At 51.6% G+C, this 13,845-nt stretch overlaps 1 protein-coding gene across 1 annotated transcript in view; it reads left to right on the plus strand.

Annotated features, from left to right (window-relative positions):
• THEGL (theg spermatid protein like) overlaps positions 1-11,296 on the plus strand; it is a 29,957-nt gene extending 18,661 nt beyond the window's left edge. The window contains exons 5-10 of the mRNA XM_040967097.1: positions 494-622; positions 2,202-2,339; positions 5,298-5,415; positions 7,547-7,678; positions 9,181-9,356; positions 10,984-11,296. Of these exons, the coding sequence (XP_040823031.1) occupies positions 494-622; positions 2,202-2,339; positions 5,298-5,415; positions 7,547-7,678; positions 9,181-9,356; positions 10,984-11,098 (808 nt within the window). The 3' untranslated portion in view covers positions 11,099-11,296. The remainder of the gene's footprint in view (positions 1-493; positions 623-2,201; positions 2,340-5,297; positions 5,416-7,546; positions 7,679-9,180; positions 9,357-10,983) is intronic.
• Positions 11,297-13,845: the final 2,549 nt, after the last annotated feature.

Genomic DNA, 13,845 nt, shown 5'->3' on the forward strand with positions numbered 1-13,845 from the left:
CGGGGTTGTGTAACCACTTCCCACACAAGCACACCTGGGTAAGGCTTGGTTATTTCTGCCTCCCCTGTGATCCCAGCATGTTTCTGGCCCTCCGAACCGCTTCAGCTTTCCTTTCGGAAGTCTTTCCAGGTGGATCTGGCACTCATTTCTCATTTCTGACTCTATCTGGCAGAGGAACCCTGTGCCTTTCACAGTACCTTGAGATTGCCAGCACTCTGCCTGGGGGCATAGTGCCATGTGACCGTCAGTTGCATGGTTAATCATACAAGGGCACAAACAGAACCACCCGCTCTCTAACAGGATTAAAGCATTCTGCTCTTGTTCTTATTTTAACTGACATACTTAATCCACGTCTGATGCCTGGAAATTGCAGAAATTTTGTGATGCAGTTCTTGAAACAAAATTGGTATGGGACCTGTCCAGAGCTGTGTCTGTGATGCGCGTTCATGCCTCAGCTAAGGGCTTACCATTTTGTCTGTGTACTTTTGAATAGGAAGCTGTTTTGGGGTAATCAGGATCCTATCCGCCCTGTTTCCAGGAGCGCATTGGCAGCTCAGCTCACCCACAGGCTCGAGGATCTCTCTCAGCCCAAGAAACTCTCCCAGCACTATGTGCCAAACAGGTGTGTGTCCGTGTCTTCAGGTCGCTTTGTCACGAGGGTCTAGGGGAGCGTGAACCTAGGACTAAACCAGAATCGTTCACTCTGTAGTCAGAAGTGGACTGAGATTAGGGCTCTTTGTGTTTCCAACCTTATGTTATGGTAAAACTGTGAGACTTAACACATTTGAAAGGCCAAACAAAACAGAGATAGAAAGGGGGTTGGGGGGAGGATGAGCAGAGAGGGAGATAGAGAGAGATCTCCCGTGTCCTGGTTCACTCCCCGAATGGCCACAACAGCCAGGACTGGGCCAAGCTGAAGCCCGGAGCTTTCCCCATGTCTCACATGTGGGGGGCAGGCACTCAAGTACTTGCACCGTCATCTCTTGCTTCCAGTTAGTCATGTTACCAGGGATCTGGATCAGAAGCAGATCAGCCAGAACTCGCGTGCACATCCCAAGTGGTGGCTTAACCTGCTGCACCTTGCCCCCAGCCCTGGTAGAACTCCTGCAGCGCAAGGTCCACAGACTTGTGCTGTCTTACAATGCTCGTGAGCAGCTTGCTGAGTTTTCTTTTCTGTTTTTCTGAATGAGAGAGAGTTTCACTTGTTGGCTCACTCCCCGAATGACTGCCCGAGCCAGGGCCAGGCCCCAGCGGGAGCCCCCGTGGCCTTGCTGCGTGGCTGGAAGGCCTCAGGTACTGGATCATCCTCTGCTGCTTCCCAGATGCATTGGCAGGGAGCTGGAGCAGAAGTGGGGTCACCAGGACTCAAACCGGGGCTGAAAATGAGATGAAGTTGTGCCAGGCTGTGGTTTACCATGCTGTGCCACAGGCCTGCCTAAGCATTTTAACCACCACTGGGCCCTTCTGTCATGAGACAGAGTATCTGGTCTTCCTGATATAAGCATGTGTTTATCTCCTCTGAGCTCTATCAGCTTTCATTTAATGTGCTTTGTAGTTCTGTCTTTAAATGTGTGCGTGTTTAAAATAACATCCTCGGGCCCGGCAGCATGGCCTAGCAGCTAAAGTCCTTGCCTTGAACGCCCGGGATCCCATATGGGCGCCGGTTCTAATCCTGGCAGCTCCACTTCCCATCCAGCTCCCTGCCTGTGGCCTGGGAAATCAATCGAGGACAGCCGAAAGCCTTGCGACCCTGCACCCGTGTGGGAGACTTGGAAGAAGTTCCTGGATCCTGGCTTCAGATCGGCATAGCTTCAACCGTTGTGCTCACTTGGGGAGTGAATCATCAGATGGAAGATCTTCCTCTCTGTCTCTCCTCCTCTCTGTATATCTGACTTTGTAATGAAAAATTTAAAAAGTCTTTAAAAATAAAATCCTCTTGGAAGCCAGGAGCCAGGAACGTCTTCTGGCTCTCCCATGAGAGTATAGGGTCCCAAGGCTTTGGGTCATTCTCTACTGCCTTCCCAGGCCACAAGCCAGGAGCTGGTAGGGAAGTGGAGCAGCTAGGACATGAACTGGTGCCCATCTGGGATCCTGTCGCATGCAAGGCGAGGATTTAGTCACTAGGCTATTACGCTGGGCTCCGCTGTGGAAATTTGAACTCATATTTATTTTGTTCACGTTATTTTTTTTTGTTCCTGCAGGGATCAATATTACTATAGCTGTGGAAGAGCGTCTGTCATTTGGAAGATCTCTCCTCCTGCGTTGTTTTCCCAACCTTCTAGAAGGATCCAGAGACTGTCCCAACCCAATAGGTTCAAAATGCAGTGTCTGCTGGACAGGTAAAGTGTGCGGCTCTCTGAGTTCAAACCTTGCTGGGTTACAGCGCCATCACTCGGGCCTCAGACGCGCCATTTCCTCAGTGGGAGCCTGCTCGTTTCCCAGGCATCAAACGAAAACATCAAACATTTGCAGCAGTCTTGGGGAACCAGAGAATCATCCTCAATAATTACAGTCTGTGTTACTCGGGAAATGAAGGGAAATGGTGTGTTTAGCACAGAGTCAAAGCAGGGGCACTGTGTGCCTCCGTTTCTAACGTTGGCATCGGGAGGAAGAACAAGAGGGGCCGGTGACTAACTGGATCCAAGACCCTAGAAGTCAGACAAAAGGATTCGCAGGCAGCAGGTGGCCCCCGAGTACAGGAAAATCTTGACCGTCCATCCAGACAGACGTGGGTCTCTAGAAAAAGGGACTCCCGTCTCGCCCTAAACTCTGGAAGATTTCAGATGCAACCCGGAGGTTGATTTCACACTGATTCAAGGAAGAGCTTGCTGCATTCAGCCAGAGACTCGCTGGGCACCTGGAGTCTGTTCCACCACACGCTCGTGCCCAGAGCCTCCCGCCAAAGGTCTTCCTCCGCTTATTGTAACACCAGAGTTTACTAACTTCAGAGATTATAGGTTTATTTTATTTTTTTTATTGGAAAGTCAGGTATGTAGAGAGGAGGAGAGACAGAGAGATTTTCCGTCTGCTGCTTCATTCCCCAAGTGACTGCAATGGCCAGAGCTGTACCGACCTGAAGCCAGGAGCCTGGTGCCTCTTTCAGGTCTGCCACGCAGGTGCAGGGTCCCAAGGCTTTGGGCCATCCTTGATTGCTTTCCTGGGCCACAAGCAGGGAGCTGGATGGGAAGAGGGGCTACCAGGATTAGAACCTGTGCCCATAAGGGATCCCAGCAGTGCAAGGTGAGGACTTTGGCTGCTAGGCTACTGCACCGGACCAGTGATTATAAACAGAAGAATACTTTATCTGCTGCCACTGTTTGAGAGACCTGAGTTTGACATTTCACAGAAGTGAAACTCCCTTTTGTATTTTTAAGTTTGCATCCCTGGTTTTCTACCAGATTCTCGTGCCACTGAACACACCCATGGTCCTTTGTTGGCATAAAATCCTTAATATGAATATCTACTATGATATAGTACTTTAATATGGAAAACTTCCCAGGGGCTGTGTAAGTACAAAGCATAGGTTTTCCTTGGACTACGCGGTCTGACTTGCTGACTTTTATGAGTTATTCATTCAGTTCTCATCATTTTCTTTTCCTTTGGGAGAACAGCTTCGTCCGTGACCTTCCATGGATTGGAGATAGATAGCTGAGCCTGTTAGAGCTGTGTGAGAGGAGGGGGCAGGTGCTCTGTCATAAATGCACGCACGAGGTTGGGCTGCATGGTATGTTCTGGATGATTCCCTGGAGGGGCTCCACTGCAGGTCTGAGCAAACATGAAAACAGGTTGGCCGAGATGATCCAGTCTGAGGAATAGAATGGGAGAGAACCTGACAGAGCTTTGCAGCCCCCGAGAGGCGCAGCACGCTCATGGTGGGCATGCCCTAGCAGCGGGAAAGACAGAGGGGGAAAGAAACACTAGAAGCAGAAGCGGCCCAGACATCGCAAACACGATGGAAAATGTTACACGTGCCCAAGTGCAGACGTGAAGCACTCAGAGGGCCGCACGCTGGAACATCATCATTTTACTATTTTAGGTAAGCAAAGAAAATGTTAAAAGCAACAGCAGAGAAGTGACGTGTTGCTTAGAGGTCCTGCCTTGTAAGAAGGGATTCCTTGTGTGTGTTGGCCTGTGCCTTGTTGTGATCGGGCTGCTTACACCCCGTACCGGCGTGCAGGAGTCGGAGTCCCAGCTCTGCTCCCAGTTCCAGCTTCCTGCTAACTGCACCCCTGGAGGCGCTCAGGTGATGGCTCAGGAGGTGGAGTGACACCTGTGTGAGACATCTGGGTCGAGTCCCAGGCCTCGGCTTCCGCCTGGCTCGCACTGGCTGTTGCGGGGATTTAGGGAATGAAGCAGCAGCTGGATCTGCCTGTGTCTGTTCCATCTCTGTCTGTGTGTCTCTGCCTTCAAAGAAGTCAAAAGAAACAGAAATAAATCATCTCCCAAACTGTAGTTATTTATTTGAGGGACAGGAGCCCGTCCACCTCAGAGTGTGCTAGCAGAGGAGACTGGCCGTGGTTCTCAGTGGTGGACTGACAGTTTTTGTTCTTCTTATAAATATTTAAAAAATTATTTTAATTTTATTTGCAAAGTAGAGAATATATATAAAGAGATCAAGTAAAGGAGACGGAGACAAACACACTGAGGTTGTCCATTTACTGATTTACTGTCCTGTGGCCCATAGCAGCCAGCACTGGGGCAGCTAGAAGCAGGGAGCCTGGGACTCAGTCCAGTTATCCCATCTGGGGGACAGGGACCCAGCGACCTGAGCCACCACTGGTGCTTCCTAGGGTGGGTGCATGCGCCAGGGGTCCCAAGCTGTGTCTTCACTGCTCTGGCAAACACCAGGCCACCCCCACATCTCCCTCCAACCCCAGCGGCTAGACTTTTCATCTCAGAATTTTAATATGAGATTGATGTAGGAATGGAGGTATTTTCCAACTGCAGGTCACTGCCCGTTATTAAGGGATCATGAAATCAGTATCAGCTTTTTTCTTAATAACATGAAATTAAAAATTTTCAAGCAGAATATGTGATATAGGGAGAATATTATTTCATGATCATTTTGTTTCATGTACACACACAGCTCTGCATCTCTACATCAGCTATACTTCTATGGGTTATTAGAGAATTTTCAAGACACACCAGCCTGGTAAAAAAAAAATGATAAAGCTGACGGGAAAGGTGTTCCTAAGATAGGAAATGCACAGCTGATTGCTTAGAGGTTGCTTGTAGCGATGAAGCTCCCGTTCCTGTGTCCAGCAGGTGTAACAGCTCACGTGTCCATTTGCGTGCAGGCCCTTCAGCGACTTCTCGACGATCAGAGATTCTCTCCGAATCTCTGACCCCTCGCCCCGGATCTTACGACTCTCCATAGCCAAAGGCACCAACCCAGACTACCTTCCTCCAAAAGACGTAAGTGTGCCCGCCTGGAAGAGGCCGTCGCCGCTGGCCGCTTGCACACGCGACCCTCTTGCTTCTAGGCACGCGTCTTCCTGCGTGTGCACATTTCCCCTCCCGTGCAGAGAAATTTTCTGATTGCCGCCCCTTGTCTTACTTACCAAGCAGGGTCGGATCCGAAAGCAGAATCACTGAGTGATGTGGAGTAAGGGGCGAGGTACTGGGGTTCCCTGTTAAGCAGCTGTGGGGACGTGGGTCTGGTTGTGGTTCTAGAAGTGAGATGTGGCAGGGAGAGTCTGGGCTGCATTCTTGAGGCCGCCTGGGCCAGGGGAGTGCAGCCTCTTCAGCGCAGGGACGGCTCATGTCACCAGCGAAGGGTCAGCAGGTTGGAGGTGTTTGGTGTCCTTGTCCTCATGAAAGTCTGCCTGTAACCCCCAGAGCTGACACAAGGAACCCATCCTTAAGCTTCTCATGTATTTGTTGCTTTGTACCACCAAACTGCTCCCAATCTAAGAGGCATCAAACAAATCCCCTTTTATTATGCTCATGGGTTTTGTGAGTCAGAAATTGTGACAGGGCTGCAGGTGTTCCTTGTCTCTGCCCCGTAAGGTCTGGGGCCTCCGAACGGGAGAGACTAGAACCTTCTGGATGTTGCTTCTGACCTAAGCTGGCTTGGGCCGCTGTAACCTAACAGAATATGCTGCATGGTTCAAACAAAGCACATTTTGTTCCTATTTCCTACTTGTAGAGATCAGGAAGGCTAAGACTAAAGTGCTGGTAGATTCTGGTCTTGGTGAAGGCCCACGAGCTGCCGCATCCATGGCCACCATCCTCCTGCTGGCCTTGTGGCCATCTGCATTTAATTACCTCCCGAAGGTTCTGCCCCCTCAAGTCATCGCACTGGTAGCTGGGGTTTCCTTTTGAGAGGAGGGGACACAGACAATGCGCATGTTTCATTCTTCTGCTTAGAGTTCTGCCAGTTTATAATCACCAGTTAAGAGTCCAGATGTCTGCTTTGCTTTCCCGTTTTAGGTGATTAAGTACCTTGAAATGATTGAAACTGCGTTTATCAATATATCATCTCTTAGAAGCATCAGATAATTGAATCATCTGCCTGCAGGCCTCAGCCCCTTCTAAGTTGAAACCTGCACCCCTTCCGGAGGGAGTTGTGCTTAATCACACTTTATTGTGTCTTACATACTACCATCGATTAAGGAATATTTATAAAATGTATTGAGCATTCCTTCATTTCCTTTTAAATGATAAGCCTTAGCAGAAAGCAGTGGTTGTTGCGTGTTTCATGCTCCCAGCGTGACAGGGCACAAACCCTATGTCCCAAGAAATGCTCTCAGTGCTGAGCTAGCACGCCACGGTGCTGTCCAGACAGGCAGTAACTTGGACTGGAAGGCCAGCTCCGCCCTCACCAACAAAGGAGACCAACCAGTGACTGCTTCTCAGTGTCTTGTTTCCGCATTAGTAATGTAGAGGGCATCACTTAGTCACAGCCGGTCAGTAGGTTCAAAAGCCTGTCAGTGCTCAACAACGCAAGAAGGGATGCAGAAAATACCTTAGGCTGCTTCCCATCCTGAGCTCAAGGCCCAGTTTATATTTATGATTATTGATTGTATTTCCCCCTTCAAAATCTTACGGTAAGTTTTACAATGCAGGCCATCTAAGTAGAAAACCACGCACTTTGCACGGTTCCTCGGCATGGCTCTTGTGGAACCCCCGGACCTGCCTGTCTGCCTGCGGCTGAGGTCTTCCTGTTGCCCTCAGTTGGGAACAAGGCCCCTGATTTCTGTTCAAGTGAGTTTTGAAACTATGAGCTATCCCAAAGGGCGAGAAGCACGAAGGGCAGCGCCCGGTCTCCTGCTGCCATCCCTCTCGGGGCCAGGCCGGGCCCTGCATTTGGGCCAGGCTCGTCGTTGCCCACAGCAGCCCCGCTGGTCACGGCAGCATCGCTGGTCGCTGGTCGTCTCCTCCCGCCACACCCCTAACCACCAAGCTCCCGGCAAGCCGGCCTGGAGGCTGCCGTCTGCTGAGAAGTGCCAATGTTTCTGGCCGCAGAAGAGATGGCGATTCCTCCTCTTGACCTTAACCCTGTTATTTGCTGTCTACATCTCTGGGCTTTCTTTTTCTCTCCTAGATTAAAACCAAGATACCAATTTCTACCCTGCACGCAATTGCAACTCCAAGAATCGTGGACCTGGCGCACCCGAGGAGGAAGCTGGAGGGGCTGTGCTACGAGCGGGAGCGCAGCGAGAGGCCCATCCGCCCGGTAAGCTCCCCGCTTAGCCGGCACTCTTGGCCAGTCCTGGGGGACTGCTTTGCTCCCACAGAGCAGAGTTACAGCAGTGCCAATGCTGCGAGGAACTTGGAGTTGGAGGGAGCAAGGTGGCGGGGCCTGTGGGGTGACAGGTGCTGCTCAGGCGTGTGTTGTGATAACTAATGGTAGGTAAGCGTCTGGGACATTCTGTGGCCCCCTCTCTCTTCCAATGTGGTGCCTGCTGCCAGTCAGGTGCTCGTCAGATGTCTAACGATCATGTTGCCAGAGCTGAAGGGACCAGTGTTGGTCTTTGTGGGGATCCGTGGGCTGCACGTGGAGTTCTGGAAGGCAGAAAACACTAACCTGTGAGAAGTCTTGGGACGTGTGTCTTGAGTCAGGCTCTTCATTCCCGTGACTTTACTCTGTTTTTTCAGTAAGTTAAACGAGACTGGTAACTATCTTTTCTGAATCCCTGTGATCGCTCTGAGGTTTGAAAAGGCAAAAGGGGGAGGAGGCTAGCACCGTGGCATAGCAAGTAAAGCCTCTGCCTCTAGTGCTGGCATCCTCTGTGAGCAGTGGCTAGTCCTGGCTGTTCTACTTCCAAATCCAGCTCCCTACCTGTGGCCTGGGAAAGCAGCAGAGAGCGGCCCAAAGCCTTGGGACCCTGCACCTGCGTGGGAGACCCGGAAGGGGCTCCAGACTACTGGCTTCAGATCAGCTCAGCTCTGGCTGCTACAGGCCTGTGGGAAATGAGCCAGCAGATAGAAGATCTTAGTGTTTCTCCTTCACTCTGTAAATCTGCCTTTCCAATGAAAATAAATCTTTTTTTTTTGAAGATAAACCTTAAAAACAATAAAAGATGAGAAGTCCTTAGGAAAGAGTGATGGCACTGCAGAAGGACTCCCGTGGCCTGAGGCCGCACTGCTGGGAGCTGCCTGTGGCTGCCTGTCCCCCTAACTCCTTGAGCACCAACAAAGCACAGTGGCTGGATGTCTTCCTTCGTATTTTACTAACAAAGCCACACGACAAAGGCTCTTGACGGATGTGGCTGTCAAAGTCAAACCCATCTGTAGCAGGCGGCCCTCCTCAGTGCCAGAGCCTGGTCCAACTCTTGACGAACATTCGAGAACCATGCAGAGGGGAGAGGTTTTCAGAAAGAATTACCAAGTGCCAAGGATCCTGAGACAAAAGGGTGGTGAGGGGGCAGCCGGCAGACCATCTGCTGGGGGGCCATAGGCCACAAGGGGGAGCCCGCGAGTCCATGTTAGCAAAATGAGAAGCTGCAGCGATGGGGCCGAGCAGGAGGTGGCGTGTTCCCACGCGGGTTCCTGCCGACCAGGAGTGAGGACGGATGGTGCAGGGCGGACGTGGCGGCTGGTAGTCCCGGTGGGGAGGGCACGGCCGTCTACCGCATCGCCCGGGCCAAGTGGCGACCCCAGCAGGGCTACAGCTGTGGGGACAGCGAGCGGTGGTCGAGTCTGGCAGCCACTAGTGTGAGTCCGCTTCCACCCTAGGTAGCCCTCGCCGCCCTGCTCGCCACGCCTAGCCCTCGGATCACAGCGCTAGCCAAGTCCAGGCCGCTTCACCAGGAGTATCTGCCGGCTCGCAGCGCGTGCTGGTCGGTATCCCACGCAGCTGCTCACTCCAAAGTGTCTCCCAGAGTTCAGGAGCTCGCCAGTCCCAGTACGAGGTAGGTGCAGTCCAGGAAGGGCTGGGGAGAGGAAGCAGGGAGACCCGGAGAACCAGGGAAAGAGCAGTACAAGTCAGAAGGATCCTGAAGCGCCTCCCTTCCTTGTCAGCTTTATCCTGAGAAACCTGTGTCGTCGTGGCAGGGTTGGTGGGCTGGGATCAAACCGTTGCTCTAGGAGACAGGTCTGTCGAAACAGGCATGGACCGAGGGGCTATAGTATGCTGGTATGCTATGCTCTGTGTTGCCGTTGTGTAAGGGAAAAATGGCGCATTTGGCACCCTGTGCCATAACAGCTCAGAATGTAGGCACACCGCTGGTAGCCTGTGGGGACTGAGGGAGACTCATTGCTCAGTGTTTTGTACTTTTTCAAGAGTTTTGCATCACGTTCATACACGTAACACCTGTTTCAAATAAACACGGAAATACAGGCGACAAGGAATCGGCCCCTCCTTTCCTGAACCTCACTTTGTACCATTACCTCCAGGAGACAGCTGGTTCACCCCTTTCACCATCGGCAGGGAAAGCTGTGGCAGTCTTGAGCAAAGGAGATGTGTGAGCTTTTATTAAGCTCCTTTTCAATGTTATCCTGTGTTTGTCTTTGAGCAAATTCAAGTTCACCATCAAAACCCAAAGCTAGTTCTCCAAGGATTGAAGAAAGAAGGGAGAAAAAGTTAGGTTGCAAGGGCCCAGCTAAATCCTCACCGTACATGTGCTCGGATCCCATGTGGGCATTGGTTCGTGTCAAGGTGGCCCCACTTCCCATCCAGCTCCCTGCCTGTGACCCTCAGGACCCTGCCCCTGCATGGGAGACCCAGAGGAAGCTCCTGGCTCCTGGCTTCAGATCAGCTCAGCTCCAGCTGTTGCGGCCACCTGGGGAGTGGGCCAGCAGATGGAGATCTTTCTATCTCTCCTTCTCTCTATAAGTCTGCTTTTCTGATAAAAATAAACGCACATTAAAAAAATTAAAATGTTGCCAGGGTGGTGCACATCAAAGATGTAATTTTTTTAACCCCTACCCTGCCAGAGGACTGGGGGCTTGTTTTAACACTGCCAGAATGATTTAGAAACTTCTAGAATGTATTTGCTGTGGAAGGAGCCAAAGCTATGGGATCAGACAGATATGCAAATCTCAATTTAGCCATGGACCGTCCCCCTTTTTATAAGATTTATTCATTTGAAAGTAAGAGGGAGATGGAGAACATTCCATCCTCTGGTTCACTCCCCAAATGGCCACGACAGCCAAGGCTGAATAAGGCTGAACCCCAGCTGCTTGAAACTCCATTCCGGTTTCTACGTGGATGGCAGGAGCCTTGTGCTCGGATCACGCTCTGTTCCCTTCCCAGGTGAGTTAGCAGGGAGCTGGGTTGGCAGTGGAGTAGCCAGGCTGGGTCTGGAACTGGTGCTCACGTGGGATGCTGGCATTGTGTGTGTGTGTGTTGGGGGGTAGCAGCACCTACTGCACCCCGACACTGGCCGCCATAAAACAGTATAACTTCTCTGGGCCTTTCTCTCCTGTCTAATAGGGACCCTGAAAATCGTTATGTGGCAGTATGCCTGGCACATGCCAGGAGCGGGGGGACAATCCCACCTTCTGAACTCCTCACTGAGGTCTGTCTCCCCCTTCTAGGTCACCAGTGCACGTTGTGTATTATGACCCAGACGTCTTCAAAGTCAAACCGCAGGCCTTGAAGGCACAGTGTTCTCCGAGGGTCCAGGAACTGGCACAACCTCTTACACGCTAAGTCCACCGGACACCACTCACCTGTCTCAAATGCAGAGAAAATACCTCACATGGCTCCCTACTCTGGGATGTCACTTCCTATAGACCCAATTTGGGCCCAAGAATGTGGGCCCTGGGGACCACCACTGTCATGGGCAGGTAGCCCAGTTTCCCAGGATGGTATCTTGAGCCAAGTCTGGGACGTCTGGCATGCAAATAAAAGCAGACAACAGCCTGCCGATGACCCCCCTGTGTCGTGGCTGCCTTCCTGCTCTGGCGGAGCTGGGGGAACGCTTTCTCGTACTGCGTGTGGGGTTCTTCTCCTTTCCCAGGAAGCTCCGTCTTCCCGGATCCTGAGTCTGAGCAGGGAGTAGGCTGTGTACACCTCCGCTTGCCCTCAAGGGGAAAAAACGGCTGAGTCGTGAGAGCTTTTCAGATGCCTTGGGTTGATTTTTGTAACCTGAAGCTGAAATGCAGTCACATGCCCACCGCTCTTGGTGTCTTCCCTCGCGTGAGAGCAGTATGGCAGCGTGGTGCCCTAATCCTAGGTGTTTCTGTGAGACTGCACCTGCCCGAGCTTGTGTTTCACTCTCGCCATGCTTCAGTGTTTTTTAAATTACAGCAACTCTCATGGGGATCTGCATGGATTGGCACAAACAGATGAATGAGTTCCCTACAAACTCTGTGTTGTGGACAGGCACCTACTCCCTTGTGGTTTTGAACTTGAGTTTCAGAATCTAACAGACCTGGTCATGTGTCCTTCATGGATCATTCATCAGGACTAATTTTTTAAAAGACAGTAACTTTAAAAGTTGATGCATTTATTTTACTTGGTAAGAGGGGCGGGGGGTGAGGGAGGAGAGAAAGGAAAGTAGATTTTCCCATCCACTGCTTTACGTTTTTTTTTTTTTAAAGATTTATTTATTTATTGGAAAGTCAGATATACAGAGAGGAAGAGAGACAGAGAGGAAGATCTTCCATCTGATGATTAACTCCCAAAGTGAGTGCAACGGCCGATGCTATGCCGATCCGAAGCCAGGATCCAGGAACTTCTTCCAGGTCTCCCACACGGGTGCAGGGTCCCAAGGCTTTGGGCCGTCCTTGACTGCTTTCCCAGGCCACAAGCAGGGAGCTGGATGGGAAGTAGAGCTGCCAGGATTAGAACCAGTGCCCATATGGGATCCGGGCACGTTCAAGGCGAGGACTTTAGCCGCTAGGCCACCATGCCAGGCCCACACCTCACATGTTTGCAACACCTGGGACTCGGCCAGGCTGAAGCCAGGAGCCCAGACTCAGTATGGTTCTCTCTTCCATGTGGGTGGTAGGGCTTCAGCTACTTAAGCCATTGCTTACTGCCCCCCAAGGTACACATGAGCAGGAATTGGGGGCACCCCAGGACTTGAACCCAGGTCCTCTGAAATTGAGTGTGGGTGGACCAAGTAGCATCTTAACCACTTGCCAAATTCCCACCACCAATTATATGTGGTCATAAGCAGATTTCCTTAACTCCCTGTGCCTCTGTTTTTCTTCTTTGTGTATAAGTCAGGTTACTACTGCATTGTGAAGATCAAATGAAAAAATGTGGATAATAAAGTATGATGTTGAAGCAAAAGTTGTTGAAAATTTTAACGGTGCTTGCCTCCTGGGGGTGGGGGTTGGCCTAGTCAGTGTCTGAGGAAAGGAGGATCTTACACATTACGTGGATGTTTGCTGAGGGACTTCACCTTGCCAGGCATCGTAGAGGGTCCTGGAGATAGCACGGAGTGCTGGAATCACCGCTCTCTGCTCTCGCGGCCTCTGCAGCCCATCGGGAGAGAGGAGTCCAATTCCACAGTCACAGTAAACATGGAATGACAATGGCCAGTTCCATGCTGCAGTGCAAAGAGCTGGAGAACGGCCAGGCCACATATGTTGGGAGGACTCTGCCCTACGACCCCAGCAGCGACCAGACCAGAAAGCCAGACTGTAGCCTGCACCACGGTCAGGGCTGATGGGCAAGCTCCTCCACTGGGGCCTATGTTGAGCCTCTCCTTCCAACTCAGGACCAACCTAAGCCACTCACAGGCAACGCCTGGTCCCCGTCGGCCCTTTCCGCTTCCCCAGTGCCCCCCGACACCACCTCCTGATCCAGCTGCCCATGGGCTCCACCCAATGCACCCTACCAAGATCAAGTTCCTCCCTCTGCATGCTCCTTTGGGTGGCCTTGGCCAGTTCCACCATGGTGTCCCTCGCTGGTGCAGGGCCTGACAGCTTCTGCTCCCGTCCTCTAAGCAAGTCGCCGCGGCTCCCCCAAAAGACCACATTTACGTGGTCCAGCCCTTTCGCCCTCACCTCAGAACCCAGACTACCCCCCCCCCAACCCTCCACACTCTACCTTGCTGAATGCTGCAGGGCAGGGAGTGGGAGTGGGGAGAGGGAGCCAGGCAAGACCAGTAGAAGCCAGGCCCAGCTAACCTACACATCTCAGAAGAAAATGGATTTTGCTTTAAAGTTTGTGATTCACTTTTCAGGGGGAGAAATACAATTTTTTTTCTTAATCCTCATGGGTTCTTAGCTAAAACAGATTCCTATAACCAAAGACACCAAGAAGAAAAAGGAAGGGCATTTTAAAAAGATTTATTTTCTTGGAAAGGTAGAGAGAGGGAAGAAGAGCAGGAGGGAGGTAGAGAGAGGATGGGGCCATTGTGGTGGCATGCGTGCTAATCCCCCTTCTGTGCCAGCATACCAGAAGGGTGCTGGTTCGAGTCCCAGCTGCCCTACTTCCTATCG

This window comes from Ochotona curzoniae, unplaced genomic scaffold (genome assembly GCF_017591425.1).
Source record: "Ochotona curzoniae isolate NIBS_2020 unplaced genomic scaffold, NIBS_Ocur_1.0 scaffold_4506, whole genome shotgun sequence".
NCBI classification, from domain to species: Eukaryota; Metazoa; Chordata; class Mammalia; order Lagomorpha; family Ochotonidae; genus Ochotona; species Ochotona curzoniae.